Genomic DNA, 24770 nt, shown 5'->3' on the forward strand with positions numbered 1-24770 from the left:
TTCCAAGATGGCGCCGAGCGGGCGGCTGTGAGCGGCGCTCGGGCGCGCGGGGCGGGGAGCCGAGCCGGGCCGGCGGCGGGCGGACGGACGGGGCGGGCGCGGGCGGCGCCGAGGACGAGGCCGCGGGAGGGCCGGCCGGCGGGCGAGCGCCGCCGCCGAGGCACACGAGGTGAGGGGCGCGGGAGGCGGGCGGCGGGCGCGCCCCCGATAGAGGGGCGTGGGCGGGCGCGCGCCCGGAGACGTGGGGCTGCTGCGCGCGTGGGAGGGGGCGGGACCCCCGGCTGGTCTGCCGCCTGCGGCGCTTTGTGGCCCAGGGCAGGCGGCGCGGTCATGGCACAAAGCCCCGCGCGCGGGTGTGCGGAGCTGGGCGGCGGGGAGGCGGGCGCCGGCTCTTTGTGCCTCTGCATCCGCGGTCTAATCCGAGCAGGTCGGCGAGCGGCGCTGCCTGACAGGCGGGCTCCTATTATGCGGGCGGCCCTGCGCCCGCCGCCGCCCCTTGCGGGGCGTTTCGCCGTGTCCACGACTGCGGCCCCGCGCCGTCCGTCGTTTCCCCAGCCTCCTCCCCGCAGGAGGACGGCTGCGCGCGGGCATGGTAGGGGCAGGCCTGGAGGGGCTGCTCCCCGAGGGCCGGGCCCTGCGGCTGGTGGGCTCGCTGCCCTGCCCCCAGACCTCTCTTTAGCAGGCGGCCGCTTGGCAGGAAGAGAAATGGGCTTGGGGGAGGGGGTCGGCTGGCAGGGGGAGGGGACCGGCTGGCAGAGGGAGGGGGCTGAAGGGCCCCAGCTTGTCACTCTCTGTTTATCTACTGAGATGGTTCATATTCACACAGGCTTAGCTGGGGTGGAGGGAGGCGGGGATGCCTCTCCCTGGGGGGTAGTGACTTACGGAGAGGAGGGAACGCGGCCAGATAATGCTCGCAGCGGCCCCACCCAGAACAGCGTGGGACTGCCTAGGGAAGGGAGCCCAGTGCGGATCCGGATGGCCCGGAACGGTTTTGAAGTTATTTATCCGTGTTTCTCCTGTTCCCTCCACCTCCAGTGCTTTTTCTAGTAGGGGTTGCCAAGCACATCTGGAAAGCTAGGTTCCCGGCCCCCCCACCCCGGCAGGAGGAGTGTAACCCGGGGAGGCCACCTCTCTGACATATGTGGTAGGGGGGAGGGGCAGAGCTTTGCCCATAGGAATCCTGTGGCTGTAGATTGTTGACTGATGTGGGGATGGCTGTGCCTCTTGTGCAGGGGGGAGGGGGAGAGCTGGCAGGTAGTGGAGGGGCCTCCAGAGATTCTAGGCTGAACTTGGAGGTGTTCTCCAGGGACCCCCGCTCGAGGGATGGAACTGGACCTTTCTGGAGCTAGCATTTATTGCTTCCTGGCTCCTGGCTTTACTTCTTTTTCTCCGTTCCCATCTGCCAGCGTCTGGACTCCCTGGGCCTTTCAGCAGACATTTTCAGGAGCACAGGCCATGTGGCTGGTCTGTAGCCCTGGCTCAAGGAGCGGACTTAACGCTCAGCAGAGCAGGGTTGCTGGCATGTTCTGAAAAAAAAAAGCAGATGGGCCGGCCTCAGGCTGGCCTCCAGAGACAAAGCTGTGTGGTGAGATTGCTGGTGTAGCGGGCTCTTAGTACCAAGGGGGTGGGGGGAATGGGAGGCTGATACTTGGGGGCTGAACTGAGTCCTTTGCCCCTGGAGTAGGTTGCCCTGCCTGTGAGTGAAATCGGTCCTGTGTGGTTGTGCTTATTATGGAAATCTCTAGGTCCATGGGCAGGTAGTAGCCTAGGAAGGCTGGGAGGGGGCTTCCCACCTGCCTGCCTGCCTGCCTTGGGGTCAGTGCGCCCAGGTTGGTCTGCTTCCTGCGGGCCAGTTTTGGGGTGTTGCTGAGTGACTGTCCTCTGGCCAGTTGACTCAAGTGCTGGTGTGCACCCAGGATTTCTTCCTGCAGTGTTTTCCTGCCAGTTGTTGGGACTTGTAAATTAGACTGTCGGCTTTTACAAGCGATTCCTGAAAAGAAAAATCTCCCTCTGGTTGCTGGCTCTGCGTAGAGGAAGAAGCAGCCCGAGGGAGCCAGGCCTTTAATTAAAGCAAAACCGAAATGATTGCTGCAGTGGCTGGAAGGAGAGAAGGCAGCACAGGTGGGGCGGAGGTGATATGCCCTGTCCTGCAGCGAGGTACCTGCCGGGGACAGGTAGGCACTGTCCCGTCCTCTCTGCCTGGTCTTGGCCAGCAGCCCAGCCTTCTCCACAAGCTGCAGTCCTGGATTAATCCTCACATAGTGTTTTCTTTCCATAGATCAGATTTCTCATTTTGTTAATAAGCACAGCCTCCGATCCACTTGAAGTCAGCTGTCGTGGACTCAGAGCAACAGGGTTTTGCATTATTGAGCTGACAGGCCTGCTGCCTTCCCTGAGTCCTCATTGTTTGCCAGGGGGTGGGGGCGGGGGTGGGGGCAGTGCCTTTGAATCAGCAGCTCGCCCCCGTGGAAGGGCTGGCAGGGCAGTTCTCGAGAGTTGAGGAGTGAAGAAGGAATAAAGTTCAGTTTACCCGGGGGACCTGCTGCCCTGCCCTTTTTGGCTTGGCCTGTTGGCCTCCAGCAGTCAGCCCCACCCCACGGCCTGCCTGCCTTGCCCACTGGGGCTGAGGGCCAGTGGCCCCCGGGACGGATCACTAGAGGGTGGGGGCTCTTGTTCCTGACTCCTTCTGCAGAGAAGAAACCACAAGTCCTGTTCCTCCCGTCCTGGCCCTCGGAGCCTGACTGAGGAGGGACTCCTGGGGGCAGCGTGAGGGGCACTGGCCTCAGCACTGTTTACTCTCCTTGTGGCCTTGGACAGGGATTGACTCTTTGAGCCTTAGTGTCCCCGTTTCTAAAATGGGAACAGAGCTAGAGTTCACATTCACGTATCGCTGCCTTCCAGAGCTCAGCCTGGGGAAGACAGACTGGCAAACAGACGATCGGAGGATGGGGTGATAGGGCTGCACCGTGCTGCGCGGGGAGCACGAGGTGGCAAGGGCGGAGGGTGGGCAGCTTCAGGAGGGGGATTTTAATGGGGAGCGCGCGCAGTTTGGGGAGGGCAGTGCTGGGGAGACAGGAGAACGGTGACAGGAGTGTGGCCCTGCAGATACTGAGCTGCGAGAAGCTGGCGCAGGAGCACCCGCTGCGTGCTCCTGTGAGTCTCTTTCACAAGCTTTTTATCCGTTCAGCGAAGTTTTTTGAGAACCAATGCAGTGCCCAGCCCGTGTGGCTAGACTAAATCGTGCTGTTGCTCAGACTTGCCGCTAAGCGGTCAGCCTTCAGCTGGGATGTAGAGACACTGGGAGATTTCAGGGCTCGCTCTGGGTGTAGCACTCTCACAGACTTGGAGGTCAAGTAACTGGAGGTTAAGTAACGTCCTGGGGCTGCAGGGTAGGCACCTTTGGTGTTCTCTCTGGAGAGGTCAGAGATCCCATCCTGGCTTCCTCAGTTAGGGGCTTTCAGCCAGCTGGGCCAGTTAGGCTCTGCCTGGCAGCCGGCTGTGCTTCCTGCTGGGAGGGGCCTTGCTTAAGGGTTAGGGACCTGGGCTGGGGGAGGGCTCCAAGCCCCAGAACCTGGTGTGAGCTGGGAGTGGCAAAGCCAGAAAAGCAGGTGGGGGTGGGGTGCGGGTTGCGAGTGGGCCCCCAGCGCGCTTGGCGAGGAAGGGAAAACTGGGTGTCAACTCCAGACCCCAGCGCAGTCCAGGAGGGAAGGCCCGGGGCCGGGGGGCTCTGCTGAGGGAGCACAGTCTGGGAGGGTGTGGCCAGACTGTGGGGAGAGGAACCCTGAGACACTGCCAGGCTCAGAGCCCCGCCTCTGCCTGCCCTGTGTGGGTGGGTGGAGGGGTGGGGGAGCGTGGCCTTGGGGTTAGAGCAGGTCCTGTCGAGGGTCCCCTGCTGCTGAGCGTGTTGGCAGGGTGGGTGCCTGTTTCCTGTCGGGGGTCCACTTTCTCTGAGTGTGTGGGTGAAAAGGGTGGGGTACGGCAGGGCAGGCGGCTTGGCTCCTGGGGCTCCCGAGGCTCTCCCCTTCCATTCTGTGGGAATTCTGAGGGCCCCTAAGGAAAGGTGGGGCTTGGGCTTGGCTGGGGAGGGGGGCTTCCAGGTGGGCAGTTGACCTCTTGTGGGCCTGGAGAGGCCACTGGCTCTGGCACAGCTGTGGCCACTGTGCACACTGGTCCAGGATGCTGCTGCCGCTTCGGGTTTCTCTCCCAGCAGCACCTTGCGGGGGAGGGGGGGCGAGGGTGTTCAGGTGAATGTGGGGAGGGGCTGCTCCAGTGCCTTGGGCACAGCCCCCCCACATACACACAGGTGGTTGGAGGTGCTGCTCCCTTCCCCATGCTGGGGTCGCAGCCCCTTGGCCTCTTCCTCAACCTGGTTATAGGCCTTTTAAGGGGCAGGACTGTTCCATGGCCTTTGCAGTTCCCTTGCCTGCGCTGCTTTGGAAGCTAATGGTAAGCTCTTGGTGAAAACTTGTTCCCAGAGTGAATGAGAAGGGAGAGTAGAGTTGATGGCTGGGAGGGTGGGGCCTGGAGCCTCAGTGTCTGCCCCATGTGGACACAGGGAACTTACCCTGTGATGAGCATGGGCTCCACACTGACCTCCAGTGTGTGTGCTGTTCCCCGTGCTGCCTGGTGGAGGCCTGCCTGATGGTGCCCTGGTTCTTACCTCTGCATATCAGGATCACCTGGAGCTGGTGGAGCCCAGCCCGGCCCACCTCTAGGGTGGGCCCAGCCATCTATGCTTCCTAAGGTTTTTAAAATGAATCCAATGTGCAGCCAACTGCTTTAGCAGGAATAAATCTGTGTTGATAATAGAATCAGGGAGTGGTGAGTCCACAAAGACCAGCAAGGGTGGTCACAGACTGCCCGGTGGGGTTGTGCTTACAGAGCGAGCCAGCGGCTTCTGTTAGGTACCAGGGTCTTGGAGAAGCATCATGGGCAGAGGGGGCTCACCCTTTTCATGGTCCCTTTTCCTGGGGTGGCAGTGGGAGGGACCCCAGGCTGGTGAGTATTAAGGGGGCGTCTCCTAGGAGATCCCCCGGGAAACACCTGCTGCTCTTGACCCCAGGACTCTTGCTCCTGCTTGACTTTAAGGGACTACCTGCCCTGGTCTCTTGGTTGCATTCTTGGGCCCTGGTTGGTCTCTGTGCCCAGGCATAGTGACCTTGGAGTTCCTCGTGGTTCCCTAACAAGCCCACTGTGGCTGCAGCTGGGGACCCCTGGGACCTGTATCTTTCCCCTTCTTTTTCTCTTTGACCTCAGGGTACCTGGGAGAGAGAGATGGGTCCCTGAGGTTATTTACGTGGGTAAGGTGTGTGAGGGAACTACTGACAAGGGGCCAGGAGGTGGGGTGAGGGCTGGGAGGGGCACTGGAGGTGGGGCTTCAGGTAAGGTATGGCCAGCCCAGCCCAACCTCCTCTGCTGGGACAGAACAATGGGCTGTCTTGGGGCTTAGTTCACGTCTGAGGGCAGCCAGGACACAAGACAGCCCCCGCCTGCTCTGGGCAGCTTACTGCATGAGGGAGGAGAGCAGCAAGGCCCTTGGGCGTGGTGAGGTCTGGAATGGGCCTGGTTGGTGTCCTGGGGGGAGGTGCAGGAAGAGCAACCTGGCCTGGGGCCAGGCAGGAGTGGGACTGAGTGGTCTGGGCTGGGCAGTTGGGGGAGGGGTGGTCCGGGGCAGTCAGGGTGTCCTCTGTCACTGTTTTTGGCCTGCGCACATCTTGGTAGACGGACCCATGTGTTCTCCCTTGAGAGTGAGTAGTCCTGGGGGTGGATTCCTGTCTCAGGTGTTTGGCCTCTTCACCCCGCCCCTCCCTGGGACCCCTTTGGTAGAAAAGGGCTGATGGTTTCTTTCCAGCAGGTGCTCCGGCAGCTCTGCTTGCAAACTGGGAGGAGGATGGTTCCCACAGAGCTCCTGATGGGATGCTGGGGAGGTAGCACAAGAGGGCTGGGCCTTCCCTTTCAGGATCCTATCCCGGGCTGGGCCTGGTGGGACACACCTGGGCAGTCCCGATTGCCTTCTCAGTCCCTGCTGTGTGAGTGGCCTGGAGAGGTTACGCACTTGGTCTAGAGTCCTTCTGCTGGGATGTGGTGGAGAAAGTCTAGGAGTAGGGTAACCACGATGCAACACGCGCACGAGGGTGCATTGGACACGCGTGTGGACTCCTGCCGCTGAGCAGGGCTTGAGCCTGAGGGCAGCTGGGTTTTCATTTGAGTGGGGGGCAGACGGCTGCCTGAGACAGAGCCCGGGGGTCTGGTTCTGGAGCTGAGAGAGGCCCCTTCCCCAAGCCTCGGGGGCGGAGAGGACCCCTTACTGTGGTGGCTCTTCCCTTCTGCCCCTGGAGGCCTGGACCTGTGCTCCCACTTCCAGGAGGGCCTAGGGGCTGGCGGCAGGGCTGGGCAACCAGGCTTGGGTCCTCCTTTTGGTGTTCTCTCAGCATAGGGGGCACCAGCTGGGGTCTCCCTCTGGCGTGTGGGGTTGTCTCTTGGCAGAGGGGCCTGGGGGTCTGGGCAATCCCCGCTGGGCTGCAAGGGGAGGGGCCCTGGGCCACCACCAGCAAGCCGCTGCCACGAGGCTGCAGGTGGGGGGGGGTGCTGGGCGTGGGCTCGGCTTGCCCTGTGGCTGTGGTAGGTGAACTCAAGCCCCAGAGGGGTGCGGGCAGGGGAGGGGATAGTTTCCAAAGTCCCACATTCCATGCATGTTGACGCTGATAAGGGCAGTGGGGCTGGCCTGGTGCCGTGGGCAGGCGGTGCACACCTGCTTCCCGAGACCCCTCCCTGCCTCCACTCTGCCCGCCTCTGGGGCTGAGCACCCAGTCCGCAGCCTGCAGGCGCCCGCCTGCTCGGGCAACACTGCCGCCTCTAGTTAGCAGGTCTTGGAGGCCCCACAGTGGTTTCTGCCGGCCCTGCCTCTAAGGGTGTTTTTGGAGGCCATTTAAAGTGGCATTTCCTTTCTTTTCTTTGAAATTCCTTACTCTCAGGTGTGGCCCTTTGCCTGGGATTTCAGCATTTGGTGAACAACTGTGATTTTGGGGGAAGAGGACTCTGATGTCAAGCCTGTTTCCTCCAGGTGCCAGACCAGACCTCTCCGTGCCTCATTTTCCTTGCCTGTAAAATGGGTTGGTAGAAATATTTGCGGTAACGGCCGTCAGCCGTTCTCAGAGTGGTTTGCAGACCCCTGGGGATTCCCAGGACTCTTCAAAATACTTAGACATTACTGGCCTTTGTCCCCGCACTGACACATCATCGGTGTGAAGACGTGGTGGGCAGCCCTGCCCGAGGTGCACACTGCATGCTCCAGCCCTGGGTGCTCGAGCTGGGACCACTGGTCTTCCTCATGCTGTTCCAGGGAGGCCGTGCAGGTGACCCAGTGGTGAGTCTTGACCCTGGAGGACACCATGTTAAGTGTTCTCTGTGGTGAGCTGGGGAGGACCCGGTGGATTCTCTTGCCTCAGACCGAAGCAGGACGTCATTCCAGGAACAGCAGTGTCTGCGAGCTGCTTTTTTTCATGGAATGTTAGTTTTACTTGAAAGAAGGGCTGACAGGCAAGGTGGTTGTTCAGACTTGGAGAATTGGTCAGACCTTTTCTCAAATGAGCAAAGTGAACCTTACCATGGGAAGGAAAACAGGTGACAGTTTTGCCAGCCATAGAGCCAGCAGAGGGCAGGGACAGTTTTGGGAACCACTGTCCTTCACTGCGAGCCTGACTTGAGACCTCTTGTGATGGAAGCACTCGGGTTTTGGTGTCGTATAATGAAGTCTGACAACAGTGGGAAGATGTGATTGACTCGGGACCACTGTTTTCCGAATGACCAGCGCTCAGTGTTGCAAAATCCTGGGTGGATGTGAGTGCAGGGTAGGCCACTGGATTTTTGTGTAACCAGATATGAATTAGTCACCGATACAATTTCAGAGTCTACATTGCACCTTTTAAGAACCTACCACTTGTTGAGTTTAAGTGTAATAACAAGGAAGAATAGCCACCATTATCTGAAAAGGGTAAAATACCCCTCCCATCTGTCTGTGTGAGGTTGGATTTCTCCACAGACTTCAGTCAGAACTACGCATCCTCACTGGCTGAACGCAGGGCAGATGTGAGGATCCAGCTACGTCTGTTCAGCCAGGCGTTAAAGACATTTGCAAAAATGTGAAACAGTGCCACCCTTCTTGTTGATTTTCTTTTCTTTTGGGATAGTTTTTTTCCTCCATAAAAACATCATTTATGTTAACATAAAATGGGTTTATTGTTGATAATTTTAAATCAAGTAAATATTTTTTAAGTTACCAGTTTTTCTAACACAGTAAATAGAAGAGTAGCATACAAGCCACCAGAGTTCTTTGGGGGTCCTTCCTAGTTTTCAAGAATGTGGACAACAGTTTCTGACCAGTGGGCTAGGGCTGGGGCGGCGGGCGGGTGGCATCCTCCTTTACACCTCCCCTCTCCCCACCCCATCCTGTCCCCTCAGCCCTGCCTCTCCCCTCTGGCATTTGCTCCCCTAGCAAACCTGCATGGGAGCCTGCTGCGTGGCTGGAGCAGCTGTGGCCGTCAGGCTAGTGGGACGCAAGGTCCCTGGCCCCAGGAGCCTATTGGGTGGCAGCTGGGCAGCTAGTGCTGACGTTGGGTGGGGGGAGAAGTGCTGGGTGGCTTCGCTGAGGAGGGGGCACCCGGGCCTGACTGGTGGGGGCCGCGTGGAGGGGTGGCCTGGCCCTCTGGAAGCCCTCCATGGGCTGGCCCAGGTGTGGACTTTATCCAAGCCCTGGGAGTCCATTGAGAGCTGTAAGCAGGAGAGTGACTTGATGGGATTGGCGTTTGAGGAGAGAACTGAGGGTTGACAGCTGGGACCGCGGGGGTCGGATTCACATGCTGGACTTGTACGGTCCTTCAAAGTGGCTCCCGTCGGGAGGATTCCCCCAGGTGCAGGGGCTCTGGCTTCTGCTGCTTTCTCTTGGGACTGAGTGACACTTTCTGGGCATGTCCTGTGGGACTGGCCCCCGAAGCCCTAGTTCACACGGTGCTGCCCTGTTCCCGGCCATGTGGCTGCGTGCGGGGGTCCCCTGGGGTGGGAGGGGGTGCTCAACCCCTCCCTGGATCGGGAATACCCTAGTCTCTCCGCACCGAGCACGTTGGCTCCTTGTGGACCTGGGCTGTGCTGTGGGTTGTCACGAGTATGAACCACAAGGTGTGAGTTACGTGTGCACACATCTGGCTGTAAAGAGTGGGAGGCGTGCACCCTTCCCCCCACCCCTGTAAGAAATGGCCCCCACGCCCCCGGGCTGCTCCCTGGGCCGCTCCTAATGTCACTGCTTTTCCAAATTTGGGGTTAACTGTTGCGAGTGTGTGCCGGTTCCCCACACTCGTCCGCATTCTTGGACAGCGGGTTTGCTCTCTGTGGACATAGAGCTGGGCGCTCATTGTGCTTTTGAGACTCACCCAAGTGCTGGGCATCACTGTGGTTCCTGCGCCCCGGCCCCCCCCTTGTCGTGTTCCAAGGTGGCACTGACCCCACATGTCATCATAGGGCAATGTCAGGGTTTCTGTTTTTGCTGCTGCCTGAGTAGCCCGGCTTTCACCCCCCTCCCCCAGCTCTGCTTCCTCAGGCAGAGAAGAGCCTGTTTATTTTTTCTGTCTCTAAACCGGGTTGCTTAATGCCAAACAGCCCTCCCAAGCGCCCCCGGGATGCCGTCTGAAGAAGCTCTGTGAGCACTTTTCTTTGAGTCCTCGGGGCCCCTCTGTCTGACTCCCTTTCTGAGCTCGGCCTCTCCTCTGTTGGGCCCGTCACATTACCTGCTGGACAGGTGAGACTTCTTCTCTGTAAGTGCCATCCTGCAGGCGTTTCAGGCACAGAGCCACAGGTTGAAATGTTTTCCACAGCGGTTCCCTAGTTTTTTCCTTAAAAATGGCTTTTTAAAAACTGGTAGGTGCCCAAGATGTGTCTACTTGATTTTTTTTTTTTTTTTCCATTTTGGACTAAAACAACCTGATCCTTGATCTTTGGTTTAGCTCCTTGAGTCCTTGGTCAGAGGCCCTGGGCTTGGGGGTTGGTCCTTCACTCAGGGCAGGGATCCTTCTGTTTGACTCCCGATCCCTGAGGGCCTTGTCCAGCCTGGAGCTCCTGGGGCCGTTGTTGGTGCCTTGCTGGGTGCACTTGGAATGTCCTCTCCTCTCCTAAGCATGCCTGTCAGGATTTGAAGACCCCTTCCCTCTTCCTTGGACACTAGGATGGTTAAAAATGTCATTAGGTTGTTGCTGCCTTCAGATGGCAGGCGCAGATCTGCCCCGATAAGAGGTTTTAAGGTGGTCTTTATTAGGTGTCCTGTGGGTCCGTGGCTGGACTGTAGGGTTCCCTCCTGTCCTGTTGGTGCCGCGTCTTGTCTGGGGATTGTTGTGATTAGTTGGGGGTTCGGTCAGCTTGCTCATCAGGCCTGGGACGGGCCCTGCTGCCCCTCCTGAAGATTTCTGTGCACCTGTTGAAGCCAAGTACATCATAGTCATACCTAAGAAGTGTGCGCAGTTGTGAGCAACAGCGCCACGGACTCTTCCCAGGTGGACACGCATCCAGCGTCCATCCTGAGAGAAAACACCAGAACAGAAGGCCCTCGTGTGTCCTTCAAGCCCCCTCCACTCCCCAATCCCTCCCCTCACCCACCCTTGCTTTCCACCTTGACCAGAACTGGCTGTGTTGTCCCTTTCGGGTCTGGCTGCTTTGCTCAGCCGCTTGCTGGAGGCTCCCCGTGTAGGCAGCCAGGCCGTGGGATACGGTGACAGTCAGCTCTTCTTGACCCGTGCAAGGCACGAGTGCGAGGCTTGGCCTGAGCCCTGGGACCTGCCCACTGCTGGAGGGGCTCCACGCCTGCATGGCTTCTGGGACCCAGGGTTTGTGTGTCTTCAGTCTGGGTCTTTTTAAAGTCTGACCGTTCTCTTTTCTGCCTGGGATGACCTCTTTCAGTGTCTGGTCAGCTAGTTGAAGCCCGTCGTTGCCATCTGGCATCCGGTTTGGGTTTTGTTTTTCTGATTCCAGGGCCAGGCCGTTACAGGCAGGGCACAGGGCCTGGGTGCCAGCCACTGGGAGTCTCGACGGCTGCGTGGGTGGATGGGTCAGCTGCCCTTTCTCGGGGAAGGACTCCTATACCCTGAGGTGGTTCTTCCTGGTTTTCAGTCATGAAGTGTCTTCTGGTACAAAGGGATGATGATAGAAGATGCAGAGTATTTTTATTTTGTTTTTTAAATATTTGAGAGTCCTTAGTTAGTGTAAGACATAGTGAGCTTCTAGGGTTGGGTTTGAAGTTGTGATGTTGGAGTCTCTGTCCTGGAGGAGCCGTGGGCTGGGCAGCTGCTGCTCTGTGACTCCTGAAAGGTATCCCGGGGTAGGTGGGGGACGGTGACTCCTTTGCAGCGGGTGGCCCAGGCTCCCTGCACTCTGCCTGCCACCCGTGCCCAGAACCCCTTGCCCGCCCGCGGCCACTGTCCTGCCTCTAAGACGCCCGCAGTAACAGAGTGCCACCTCGATCTCTCAAGTTCTGGGGCCGCCTCCTTCCTCTTGACACCCATCACTGAGCATTTACTACCTGCCGAGCTTCGGGCTTTCTGGGGAGTAGAAAGCTTGTAACCCACAGTCCAGTGTGCGTGCAGGTTCTGGTTCTGAGGTCTGGAGTGAGGCCAGACTGTCTGCGTTTCTCAAAACCCTGGGCTAGGGCCTTCCCTGGTGGTCCAGCGGTTAAGACTCCGTGCTTCCAGTGCAAGGGGCGCAGGTTTGATCCCTGGTTGGGGAACAAAGATCCCACATGCCACGGCCAAATAAACAAATATTAAAAAAAAAAAACAACTAAAAGAAGAAACAAAAACCCTGGGCGATGCTGCCACTGGTCCCTGGACTGTGCCGGACACCCAGCAGGACAAGTAGGAAGTGGGGCTGGGGGCGCAGGAGCCAGCTTGCCAGGGCCTGTCTCCCTGCAGCAGGAGCTCCTTGCTCCTTTCCTGATCGGGATGCTCCCAGTTGGCCGTGCCGCCCCACCAGCTTCCCACAGGCTCCCTGCCTCCAGGCTCTAGTTCTTTTCCTCTTACCTAGAGCTCAGGCCCCTTCAGGTGGGGATGGGGGGCAGTGCAGTGTGGGCACAGTCTGGAAGTTTTCATAATGGTGACTGTGCTCCAGGCAACTCTCACCTGCCTCTCCCCAGTTCACCCCCTGTCTCACTGGCTCAACACTCTTGGCCAGACTCAGGCAGGCTGGGGGCCTCCCAGTGTGACCCTGCCCCGCACCCTCCCCGGTGCCAGCCAGCTAGCTGTGCCAGTGCCAGCAGGGGAAATCCAGCTGCAGGTACCCGGGTCGTTCTGGGAGTGGGAGTAACGGGCGGGTTGTAGGCCAGGGGTGAGGTGAGTGTGCAAGGCTCGCCCTGGAGCCCTGGAGAGTGGGGTTTGTGGTTGTGGCCCCGCCAGGCCTCCCCTCGTGGTGCCATGAGCCTCTTGGGTGGGAGTGCACATGTGGGAAGGTGGGGCTGCAGGCATTTGGGGGCAGACTCAGGGAGGTCGTGCTGGGGTGGATGGATGCCACCTCCCGCACTGCTCAGGGACCTGAGGGAGAAGCCCAGCCCCAGGCCCCGATCACCACGTCACCAGCGTGCTGATGGAACTGAGTTGTTAATTTCGTAGAAGTCTTGTCCGAAGGAGGGCAGGGCTCTTGGCATTCGTGGAGCCCGTTGCTTTCCAGGAGGATGGTCTGGGAGACGAGCCAGGAGCTGCTGGCCGGCATCCAGGTCTGGGCCAGATTACCCGCTGGACTCACCCAGAGCAGTGGGTCCCACCCACAGCCAACCCATGTCTGGAGGGGCAGGCCAGAGAGGGCACAGCTTGGGTCCCCAAGAGTAGGCCTGCCCCTGGGTGGTGTAGCCCAGGTGAGGCCTGCTGTGAGGTAGGCTGTGGGAGGGGGAGATGAGGGGGACCTGCAGGCCGAGGCCCTCCTCCTGGCTCCCCTGCCCTGCCCCTGGGAGAAGGAGGTGCAGGTGTCTGTCCTCAGGGTAGGAAAGTCTGGAGTCAGGCTCTGCCACCTGCTTGCTCCTGTGACCTTGGGCAAGTTGCTTAACCCCCAGAACCTGTCTTCTTATCTGGCACTGGAGGTGGAGAGAACACCTCTGAGGCTTCCCCACAGGCAGGGTGCCCTCCAACTGGTATGGGGTGAGGAGGACCTGGGGCTGGGCCTTAGGCTCTTCTGGATCCTGGGTGCTGGGACCTTCCAGGCCTTCTCGCTCTGCCCTCCAGCTACCCTCCTGCAGCCTGGGAGGGGCCTGGCCTGCAGGGAGGGGCAGTGCTCACACCTGTCGGGGCCACACCTGGAGCACCAGGTGGCCACAGCAGGGGTCGGCTGGGCCCAGAGTTGGGGGGGCAGTGGATACAAGTGTCTGAGGCCCTCAATGACACGGTCAGATGTGCTTAAGCCCCTAGGGGTATGGCGGTGGCCTGGTGTCCTTGTGACTCCCACCGCCAGTGGAGCCCTCGGTGGGTGCTGGGCAGCCCCCCCCCCCCCCCCACGCCGCTGTCAGCTGGAAGAGTCCTGTGTTCTTCTGTGACTTCTGGCTGTTGTTCTTTGGCCAGAAGGTGGTTAAGGAGCAAGAATAGCCTCCCATTGGGTGCTTTGGGCTGGGCCGGGAGCGAACTTTTCCGGGGGGGGGGACCCAGCATAGCTCTGGGCTTCCTGCGGAAAGTGTGCTCTGGGGAGGGAGGAGGGGTCAGGGTTCCCGGGGACCTGGGTGACGAGGCCTGCCCAAAGAGGGGTGGGGACCCCTTTTTCCTGTCTTCACCCTTCTCTCCAGGACCCTCCATCCTGGCTGGGCGGGGCGAGTCATTTCAGCCAGGGTGCGCGGGGGTTCTTTGGGTGCTCTTTCTTGCCAAGGGAGATAGGACATTGCAGAGAGGGGCCCACAGTCTCCTGGGAGCATCGCCCAAGGGTGAAACCACACCCTGAGCTTGGGCCCCCCTTGTGGGCTGGAGGTAGGCATGGGATGCCCTCCTCTGTCTCCAGAAGGGAGGGGTGCCTGCCGCCAGGCTCCAGGGAGGCAGGGCTGCCTGCCTGTTCCCCAGGGGGTTCCACCTGAAGGCTAAAGGATGGAGCAGGCTGAGGGCCCAGGCTTCCTGGCACCCAGGCTCTGGGCTCAGTGGGTGTCCAGGCTAAGTTGGATTGGCTCCTGTCGGAATTGGGGTTGGAGCCATTTTCCTTGGCTTCCTGCTTAAACAAGGGCCACTTTCATGTGGAGACCTCCTCTCATGGCCTCCTGCCCTCTGTGGGTTCCAGGAGGGGAGACCTCCCCACGAGCCCTGAGCCCATGTGGACCACCTGACGTGGGTGGGGCCTTGTCTTGCCTGGGATCCCTGTGCAGCTGTAGGGACCTGGCCTTGGGCATGTGCTCTGTAGGCCCCGGACCTGTCCTCAGTGTGTGTGGGGTCGGGGCCAGGCGGGGGCCAGCCTCCCTGGCTTTTCTGAGGCCTGAGCCTGGAGGGAAGAAGAGGAAATAAGATCTCAGTCAGGACCTGTCTCACGTCACCGTGTAGCAGCCCTGTTGGGGAGCTGGGTGCTGGCCGTCCTGTGAACAGAGACCTGGGAAGGTGATCCAGGCCCCTCTGTTCACAAGAGAGCAGAGCTGCCCCCTCCCCCCCTTCCTTGCCGGGGTCAGGGTCAGCCCATCTGGGGACAACCACGCACCCATCTGACTGACCTGTCTCACTGCCCAAGATCCTGGGCATTCTGGAGCCAGTGCTCCGGGTGGGCAGTGTGGCTGCGCTGGGCGTGGGATCCTTGGGGCTGATTGGCACGCTGCTGGGCCTGCTGCCAGGTGGCTGCTGGGTGCCAGGAGCTGGGGCCAGGCGGCAGCCTCATTCCAGCCCGTGGTGGGCTCATTCCAGCCCGTGGTGGGCTCATTCCAGCCCGTGGTGGGCTCCTTCCAGGGCTGAGCACCAGCCCCGTACCCAGTGGGCATCCCGCTGCCAGCTTGCCTGGCCAGCCCCACGGTGCTGTTTGTAGCCCTCTCTCCCTGGCTGCTGTGGGCTCTCCAGGGTGGGCACTTGCTGCTCCCACACCCGCCGTTGAGCCGGAGGGCAGAGGCCTCTGGGAGGGAAGGAGCAACACTTTCTAGGGGTCTTGGCCCTCACCTGTGGTGAGGTGTGTCCTTGCTTATGGACACAATGTAGACCCACTCTTGGCCCAGCCTGGGGTGCCTGACAGGCGGGGCAGCTTCCTGGTGGATGTGCACTCCCAGCAGGCAGCTCTGTGCGACACCACCCCACCCCTGCCCGGCGGAGGGCACAGCCTGCTCTGCCTGGTCCTGCTGGGCCTCCCTGCGGGTAGGTCAGGCTCGAGGGCAGTCACTTGGTCAGTTGCTGGGCCTTTTCCAGGCTGCAGTGACCAGGCTGGTCGACCTGATCTCCAACAAGGGCGAGGAAGCCCCAGTTGCAGGGTCTGGCCCAGGCTGAGGTGGTGGGCATTGTGCCCGGGCGGGGCTTGGGTTGTCGTTGGGTCTGGTGGGGTTCCTGATGTGGCTTCCCATCCTTTCTCCTGGGCCACTCTCACTGGCGGCGGCATTGCGGTGGTCTCCGCCCCCCTCCCCAGGCAGGGTTTGGCTCCGTCTCTGGCCTCTCTTGGCCGGGAGCCTGATGAGGGGCCCAGGCTGCCCTCGGGGAAACGTGGACGCTCTCAGGCTGCTGGACCTACAGAGCTGGTTCTCCTGCCCTCTGGGCTGACCGTGCCCCCCTCCCCCCAGCAACCCCTGCAAGAGGGGAGCTGTGCTTGGGGCCGAGAGACAGCTGGCAGGCTGGAGCCGAGGCCTCCCGGCCACCCTGCACCCCGGGTCTGGTCACATTCCTGAGGGACCTGCTGAGCCTCCCTGGCCCTGGGGGCGGGGGAAGGGCAGGCAGGGATGGGCTCTGGGCTGCTGCAGGCCTCCTCCCCCACCCCTGGCTCCATTCCAAGGGCGCCCAGGCCTGCTGGAGTGGGGGACAAGGAGCTGGAGCCTCAGGACCCCCTCCTGCAGGACCCAAAGCTCTGGGGGGGGGCAGGTGGAGCCCACCCACATCTGGCAGCAGCTGCCAGTGGCCTTGGCGGGCTGGTATTGAAAGGGCGAGCCTGCAAACGCCATGTGGTCAGGCTGGGCTGGGCAGGAGGGGGCTGGGCGCTCTGGGCGGGGGTGGGGTGGGGGGTGGGGGTGGGGGGAGAGCAGACCCGGAGGGAAGGGAAGGAAAGGAGCAGGAGAGCCAGAAGCGGTTGAGACTGGTTCTTATAAATAGCCCGTTGCACCAGCGCCTCCAATTTTGACCTTTTGTTATGTAAATGTGGCCAGCCTGGAAAGGGCCTTGCCCAGGCCTCCTGCCACCACGCCTGCCCGCCCTCCAGGAATTGTGTGCCTGCCACCAGCTCCCCCAGATCTAGGTAGCCCTTGCAGTATCCTAAATCTGTGGGGGTGGGTGGGAAGAGGGTGCAGGCGAGCTCCCCAAATTTGCGTTCTTCCTACCACGGGGACTGACTGTGGGCACTATGACCACTGTCTCTTGCCCAGCTGTCTGGGCGTCCCAGCCAGAAAGATCCCCAGACCTTCCTGGGAGCGAGGTCCCCCAGCACCTCCCCCCTCCCCTTGCTGATGCCTTTGTGGGTGACCATGTCTGTCTGTCTTCCCTTCCCCAGGTGACCAGGCATTGATGCACCCCCAGGGAGGCCACGCGCTCAAGGAGGCCACCCCCGCTGGCTGCTGCTCACATGGTTTCTGGGCCCCTGGCACTCCGGTAGGTCAGGGAGGGGGAGCTGGGGGCGGGGGCGGCAGAGGGAGGATGTTTGCTCCTCCTCCTTGGGACTCTGGGCAGCCTGCAGCTCTCAGCCTGTGTCCTGGCCTGCAGTCCTTTGTGTGCGGGCAGCGCTGGCAGCATAGAGGGGAGGCTGGGGCTTGGGGAGGAGGGCTGCTGTGGACTCACTGGCTCTCGGAGGCCAGGACCTCCTGCCCTCGGCTAGTCCCCTTGCCAGTTGTTCTGGGTGCTGGGGCTAGGTGTCTAGGCCAGTGTGGAGGCCGCGCCTTGGGCTCTTTGTCCCTGCCTGGCTGGCTCTGGGGGCAGGGAGTGGCGGAGGGCTGGTTTCTGCGCGATCTGGGCTCCAGCTTCTGAACAGCCTGACAAGGCCGAGCTGGCCTGAGGTGCTTGCTGCCTCCTGCTGTCAGGCCCTGAGTGCCGGCCCACGTGGTCATTGGGTGCTCAAAGTCTTCCTTGGGGTGCACAGGATCATGGGGGGTTTTCCTCTGTCTTTGCAAACAAGGGCAGGTATGGACCAGTGGGAGGAAGGCAGGTGGGTGCAACCCCTCCGGGCTCTGTCCTGAGGGAGGCAGGGCTGGGCGCCTGGTAGGAGCTGATCCCAGGTGGGGGAGGCTCAGAGCAGTCAATTTCTCTCCGAGGTTGGGCCGTGAGCAGAAGGACATGAAAGCCCCTTGTCGGCCTCATGGCTCAGAGCACCTTTGGGAGGGCACGAGCTTCGAGTGGCTGGAGGGGTGGGGAGCCACGGCCGTGCGCTGTGACCCTGCTGCCCAGTGGGGTGGGTGCATGGTTGGGGCACGCTGTTCCCAGAGACCCCTGTGCACACTGCCACGTAGCCACCACAGAATTCCTCTGCATGTGTTTTCCTCAGTGACATCAGTTAGCATCTGTGCCAGTCTGGCGAGTTTCCCAGGCTCAGACAGCACTGCCTGCCCTGCCCAGAAAGTCCCTGGGGCCCAGCGGTGCCAGGGCTTGGCCAGGCTGCCTTTTCTTCTCAGCACCTGGAGGCCCAGGCAGGGGGTAGGGGGGATGGGTGCTCAGTGCCTGTGGTGGGGCAAGGCCTTGTGGGGTGGGGGTGGCAGCTGGGCTGCAGTGTCACGTGATGCTGGTAAACCTCAGAGTTTGGGAAGCCTCTAGGGTTGTTGGAGAGAGACCCAGCCTAGAGCAGAGGTCGCAGACCAGAGGCTGCATGTTTGATCTGGCCCACGTGGTATTTAAGGAAAAAGAAGCTTCATTTTGCATGGGGTGATTTCACCTGAAAACCTGGATTTCTGGCTTGTCTCGAAAGCTGGGAAGCTGCATGCCCACGTGAGAAGTCCAGCCACCCAGCACCTCATAGACCCCTGCCTTTGGGTCTATGAGGCCAAAGACGGGCCAAAGACCTTTGGGTCCCATCTGGGCACGTGGTTGGCTTCCTTTAGTGCGGAGATGATACCTTGGGCCAAGTTCAAATCCCAGTTTCGTTGCCTGCCACCATGTGCATTGTCCTCTGTGTTTTCAAGTCTGCAGATGGGCTGGTGCCGCCCCCCTTCTCAGGCAGCCTGGGTGGCGTGAGTTCCCTGCCCAGGTGCCGGACCCCAGGAGGGTCCCCCGCTGATGCACACGCGTACCTGTTCTTGCCCGCAGGTGGTGCGTGTGGGCAGGGCGTGGGGACATGGGGCCCGACATGGAACTGCCCAGCCACTCGAAGCAGCTCCTGCTGCAGCTGAACCAGCAGCGGACCAAGGGCTTCCTGTGTGACGTCATCATCATGGTGGAGAACTCCATCTTCCGGGCCCACAAGAACGTGCTGGCCGCCAGCAGCATCTACTTCAAGTCCCTGGTCCTGCACGACAACCTCATCAACCTGGACACGGACATGGTCAGCTCCACGGTGTTCCAGCAGATCCTGGACTTCATCTACACCGGCAAGCTGCTGCCCAGTGACCAGCCAGCCGAACCCAACTTCAGCACGCTCCTCACCGCCGCCAGCTACCTCCAGCTGCCCGAGTTGGCAGCTCTCTGCCGGCGCAAACTCAAGAGAGCTGGCAAACCCTTTGGCTCCGGGCGGGGTGGGGCCGGCCTGGGGCGGCCACCCCGCGGCCAGCGGCTGTCCACGGCCTCTGTCATCCAGGCCCGGTATCCGGGGCTCGTGGACGGGCGCAAGGGGGCCCACACCCCCCAGGAGCTCCCCCAGGCCAAAGGCTCCGATGAGGAGCTCTTCCTGGGCGGCTCCAGCCAGGAGAGCGCGCACGGCCTGGGTCGGCCAGTCTGTCCAGCCAGCGGGGAGGCCGGCCTGGGTGGCTGCAGCACCAATGGCAGTGGTGGGGGCTGCGAGCAGGAGCTGGGCCTGGACTTGTCCAAGAAAAGCCCCCCGCTGCCCCCCGCCACCCCCGGGCCCCCCCTCACCCCCGACGACCCAGCCCAGCTGAGTGACAGTCAGCAAGGCTCACCCCTCTCGGCCTCCGCCCCTCCCGTCGCCAACAGTGCCTCTTACGCCGAGCTGGGGGGCAACCCCAGTGAGCCCATGGATCTGGAGGGGGCCGAGGACAACCCCCTGAGCCTATTGGAGGGGCCGGGCGGGCAGCCCCCCCGCAAGAGCCTCCGGCACTCGGCCCGCAAGAAGGAGTGGGCCAAGAAGGAGCCCGTGGCTGCCTCCCCCTTTGAGCGGAGGGAAGCAGCGCCGAAGGGTCCCTGCCCAGGGGAGGAGGCTGAAGGGCTTGGGGACAGGGTTCCCAACGGCATCCTGGCCAGCAATGCGGTGGCGGGCGGGCCCTACGGGGAGCCCTCATACCCCTGCAAGGAGGAGGAGGAGAACGGCAAGGATGGGAGTGAGGACAGTGGGCAAAGCGGGAGCGAGGGCGGCAGCGGCCATGCCGGCGCCCACTACATGTACCGGCAGGAGGGCTATGAGACGGTGTCCTATGGGGACAACCTGTATGTGTGCATCCCCTGCGCTAAGGGCTTCCCCAGCTCCGAGCAGCTCAACGCGCACGTGGAGACGCACACAGAGGAGGAGCTCTTCATCAAGGAGGAGGGTGCCTATGAGACAGGCAGCGGGGGCGCCGAGGAGGAGGCCGAGGACCTGTCAGCGCCCAGCGCGGCCTACGCAGCCGAGCCCCGGCCCTTCAAGTGCTCGGTCTGCGAGAAGACCTACAAGGACCCGGCCACTCTGCGGCAGCACGAGAAGACTCACTGGCTGACGCGGCCCTTCCCCTGCAACATCTGCGGCAAGATGTTCACGCAGCGCGGCACCATGACGCGCCACATGCGCAGCCACCTGGGCCTGAAGCCCTTTGCCTGTGACGAGTGCGGCATGCGCTTCACCCGCCAGTACCGCCTCACTGAGCACATGCGCGTGCACTCGGGCGAGAAGCCCTACGAGTGCCAGCTGTGCGGGGGCAAGTTTACGCAGCAGCGCAACCTCATCAGCCACCTGCGCATGCACACCTCCCCCTCCTAGAAGCCAAAGACCCTTGTTGGCCTGCGGGCGCCCAGGAAAGCAGGGGCACAGTGGCCAGGCCCCAGGTGTGGGGCAGTTCCTGGTGCCGCCCCCCCCCCCCCACCCCAGAGCTTTAATCCACAGTCTGTACCAAGGGGAGAAGCGGGCAGCCAGCACCCAACCCGAGTGCATGTGGCTGCTGCGCCGTCTGCCTCCTGATCCTGCCCGGCCCAGTTCCCCGTGAGGGCCACGGCGGGGCCTGCGGGAGTGGGTCACGGGGGGTGTCCCGCAGGCTGTGTTGGAGCAGGGGGAGTGGGGGCCTCCCTCCATGCTGCGGGGAGCAGGGCTGCCGCGGCCGGGGTGTCTGTGCTGCCAGCCTGGCTCTGCGGGGAGCGGTGCCAGAGGGAGGGGACAGCGCCCTCCCTCCTCGAGCCAGGGGTCACCGCTCACTGGTGCTGGGACAGTCAGGGGCCCCCACCGCCTACCTCTCCACAACTAAAGAGCCCTCTGGGCCTGTGTGGCTGTTATTCCTACTGATCTGTTCCTTTTTTCTTTTTGAATTCTGTTTTTTAAACCAAAACCAACAAGAGTTTATTTTCCTTCCGGCCCCTCGGGGCTGAGCCTGGGTCTGCAGACTGAATGTACCGGGGCAGGCACCCCCCCCTGCCCGACTGTGGGCTGGGCGCCCACCCTCCAGGCCCCAGAAGCCCTTCTTGGCCAAAGGCTTCCCTGGGCCCCGAGCCCTGCCTCGGCTGCCTCAGGAGAGAGAGTGCTTTTCCCATAGTTTCTGAGGAATATTCTTTGTTTAGAGGTACTTGTTTTTTATTAAGAGAAAACCCCGTGTAACGTGTATGTGAATGTTGGAACTGGAAGGTCTGGGGTTGGTGGGGGGCGGGGGGAGGCTGGCCGCGGTGCCAGGACGTTGGTACGCGTTTCCATTTTCTCCGTGTGTGTGGTGTGCGCGGTACGTGTGGACTCATGTCGCGTTTCCTTCCTTCCTTGCCCATCAAGGTGGAGAGACTTCTGACCTTTTGCTACCTCTTGAATTTGTGAGAACAGGACGTTGGTTGGTGATGGCAGTTGTGGCCGTGACGCTTGTGTTTCCCTTCTGTCGCCCTCCTGGGCCCCCCGCCTGTGCCCCCTCTCAGAAGGGGCACCTGTACTTCCTCTGTGCGCGTGTGGCCAGCTGGCCACCCTGAAGGTGTTCTGAGTGTGCTGCTGGGCGTCAGGGAGCCCGAGCTGCCTCTCATCTGGGCCCGAGTGGGGGTATAGGTGCTCCAGCCCCTGGGGAGCCCCCGGCACAGGACCAGGTGCCAGGAGACGGGAGCCACACAGTGGGACAAGTTCCTGGAGGCTCCCGGCCAGGCCAGGACGGGGCGGAAGTGAGCCCCCCCCATCCTGTCCCCTGGGCCTGCAAGAGCCTGACCTCGGGAGAGCAGCAGCCCCTACCTGACCAGTGCAGAGGGGCTGACCACAGGGATGTGTATATCTTCTCCCACCCCCCTGGCAGGGTGGGGACCTGTTCTGCTTTGGCATCTCTGGGCGGTCTGGGGAGAGGCTGGCTGCCACCCATGGGCTCAGCCCTGAATCCCACCCTACCCTCACCTCTCGCCTTGGGCTCTCCACCAGCCTCAGACACCTCCATGGGTCTAGAGCCATGCTCACAAGGCCAGGCCAAGGTCGAGAGGTCGGCACCACTGTCCTCAGCCTACTGCAGCCACAGGGCTGGACCAGCGGCTTTATCTTCTTCGTTTTGCTTCATGTTTTCATTTCTTTTTCTTTTTTCTACTTTAAGTTCAGACCAAAAAATTCCGGAGTCATCCCCTACCCCCACCCTCCACCCCTCCAGAGACCCTCCAGCTGAAACCAGAGCCTGAGTTCAGGGACCCGAGTGGTGGGTGTTGGGAGTGAGGGCACGCAGGCCACATGGGGCCCTGCTGAGCCCTTGGGGTACCCCCGGCCTCGGGCTGCTCCTCTCCCCTCTGGGGACTTGTGTTCCAGCAAGTCAGGCGGGGGCCCCTCCAGCGCCTCTGCTCTCCCGACCCCCCTACTCCGTCAGCACTTAAGCCACACGACAGAAGTCTGTAGCGGGAGCTGCACACACGCCCCTGGGCGTGGCCCCCGGTGAAGCAGGTGGTTCATGGCAGAGCTTCAGGGACTGGGCGCAGAGGCCCTCACTCGACGACCTTCGTGCGACGTAGTATTGTACCCACCTGAGTATTGTATCATATATCGAGCCTTCTCTGTATTTTAACAAGAAAGCGAAACACTAGTTTCCTATTTAAGACTTTAAGGGTTTGTGGGGCGGGCGGGGTTAACACAACACTTGGTTTTGTTTTCCTTTTCCTTTGGTTTCATGTGGAATGTGTGCTTGTGAGTGTGTGCATGGACGTGTGTTAGAGCCTCACCAGGAGATTAGGCTGTTGGAGGCCAAGGGCGGCTTACAGTTCTCTGCTTTAGTCACTTAATTCCTGAATGTTTCGGAGAAACAGGAAACAGAAAATAGCAGATGTCATGTAGGAAAGAGGATAAACAACAACAAAAAGAAAAAGAAAAAAAAGACAAAAGCTCACATCCAAATTCACAAAACCTATTTTTTAAACCAAAGCACATTTTGAATGCGTATGGAACCTCAATGGGCTCAGAAAAAAGATACTAATATATTTATCTCATTGTTTACATAAACTTTTACAGTTTCAGACCTCAGCAGATAAAAGGCCAGTCCCAGTGAACCCCACCTTCCGCCGGAGCCCCTTCTGAGTAGGCCCTGGAATGGCTCACGGGCAGAGGGGCCGCCGTGGGGCCGGGGCAGGCGTGGAGGCCCCTGAGCCCTCCTCCCAGCCCGGGCCTCTCCCAGCCCAGCTGGCACCAAAGAGCTTGGGCCCGTGCTGACCCGCCCCCCAGGCCTCCTGGCTAGACTGTGGTGGTCCTGCCAGCTAGCCAGCTAGTAGGGGTGGCTGTCAGTTCTGGCCACAGGACCTGAGCCTGGGCTTGGGCCCTGGGATGGATGTGCGCCCCCATCCCGCTGCTCTGCCTGCGACCCTTGGGTGGGTTGATGTGAGGGTCCCTCTCAAGCCAAAAAGCCAGGACCTTTGCACAGCTCCGTCGACTCCAGCGGGTCCCCGCCCCCCTGGGGACCCCCACCTCCACCCCGGCAGTGGGAGGGGCTCACTGGGTCGGTCCTTACCTACACAGACGGTGCAAACACTCTGAACAGTGTTGTTTTTGTATCAATATGTTTGTGCAGTGATGAATGTATTTATTTCTCAGACTTGGGGCGAGCGAGCGGTAGACGGCTCCACCACCGCACGCTCCCGCCAGACCGAGCCCGCCACCGGGGCTCCTCCAGGATTGCAAAAAAGGTAAAGAAGAAAAGATGAACCTTTAAGCAAATACGAATCTCAGAGACTTGCAGCATAGCCATACACCTCAGCCTGTGAAACGAACAATCTGGACACAGACGGACTTTCAGAACCTCACACAGCCGTGTGTGTTACCGTTGGTCGCCACTTGGGGGCTCTGGGCTGTCCGCCGCCCCCGCCCCCACACCCACCCGTCAGTATTCACTGGACTGGCCGTATGCAGGAGTGCGATCGGGGCGGGCTGGCTGGGCAGGCGGACCCCAGCCGCCCTCCCCGCGGCCGTCCTGAGTCAGGGTGAGGCCTGGGCAGCCGGGAGGGCAGGGATCAGGGCAGAGGCGGCCGCATCCGTCCCGTCCCCTTGGCTTGTGGGGGCGAAAGCAGAGGCGCCAGGCCTCAGAACAGACCAGGGATCCCAGCCCTACCGGCCCCCTGTAGGGACCAAGGCCCTCGCTATTCCCCAGAGCCAGGTTGGGCATCATTGAACCTGTGAACCCGATGCCAGGAAGGGGTTGTGGAGCGGGGCCTGACCAGAGCCTCAGTCTGACATTCCAAATCGGGGTGGGTGTACGCTGTGGGAATTGAGGCTGCCTGGGACCCCTTGCCTAGGACCACCCATCCCCCACCGGGCTTGTCACCCCACTTTAATTTTCTACCGGGAACCCCTCCCCCTACCTCACCTTGCTATTTATTGCTGTAATTTATTGACCTCAAATATGCTGCATAACAGACCTCACTCAGGGCAGAGAGGATCCCCAGGGCTCCCCCCCTCCACTTGGCGGGGCCCTGTGGGGCCAGGTGCTGAGGGGAACCTCTCTGTCCCCCACCCATCATTTGCTTTCCCCCTCCCCCGTTGAGGGACCCCAGGTTGGGCACTGGCCCATTCACAAATACCTCGAGGGGGAGGGGAGGGATGGGGTTATAGCTGTTTTGTTTAATGGGAACTGGAAGAGGGATCATGTCCTGCTACACGCCCTTCCCCGGAAGGGGGGACCACGATCGCACTCCTGTACTGGCCACCGCCACTGTCAGTCATCACACTGAGTTCACTTCCCTCGAGAATTTGGATAAATTCAGGTCAGAGCTGCAGGTATGCAACCCTCAAGTGTCATAGTAAAGCAGTTCACCGATCTCTCCATTCAGAAGCGTGCAGTCTTAATGTACAGTGATGAGAAACTGTTATTTTATGATCTTTTCATTAAAAGCTTGATTGAAAACTTG

At 60.9% G+C, this 24770-nt stretch overlaps 1 protein-coding gene across 2 annotated transcripts; it reads left to right on the forward strand.

Moving 5' to 3' along the window:
- Nucleotides 1-49: 49 nt before the first annotated feature.
- Nucleotides 50-24770, forward strand: HIC2 (HIC ZBTB transcriptional repressor 2). Of its 2 annotated transcripts, XM_073790391.1 has the most exons (4): nt 771-2174; nt 6975-7366; nt 16657-16754; nt 18396-24770. In XM_073790391.1, exons 3-4 carry the CDS (start codon nt 16729-16731, stop codon nt 20209-20211), a joined length of 1842 nt encoding a protein of 613 aa, XP_073646492.1. In that variant the 5' UTR covers nt 771-2174; nt 6975-7366; nt 16657-16728; the 3' UTR covers nt 20212-24770. The 2 variants fall into 2 exon arrangements, with proteins under 2 accessions (XP_033693259.1, XP_073646492.1); XM_033837368.2 differs by lacking the exons at nt 771-2174; nt 6975-7366 and adding an exon at nt 50-169.

The sequence above is a fragment of the Tursiops truncatus genome, chromosome 13 (genome assembly GCF_011762595.2).
Source record: "Tursiops truncatus isolate mTurTru1 chromosome 13, mTurTru1.mat.Y, whole genome shotgun sequence".
NCBI classification, from domain to species: domain Eukaryota; kingdom Metazoa; phylum Chordata; class Mammalia; order Artiodactyla; family Delphinidae; genus Tursiops; species Tursiops truncatus.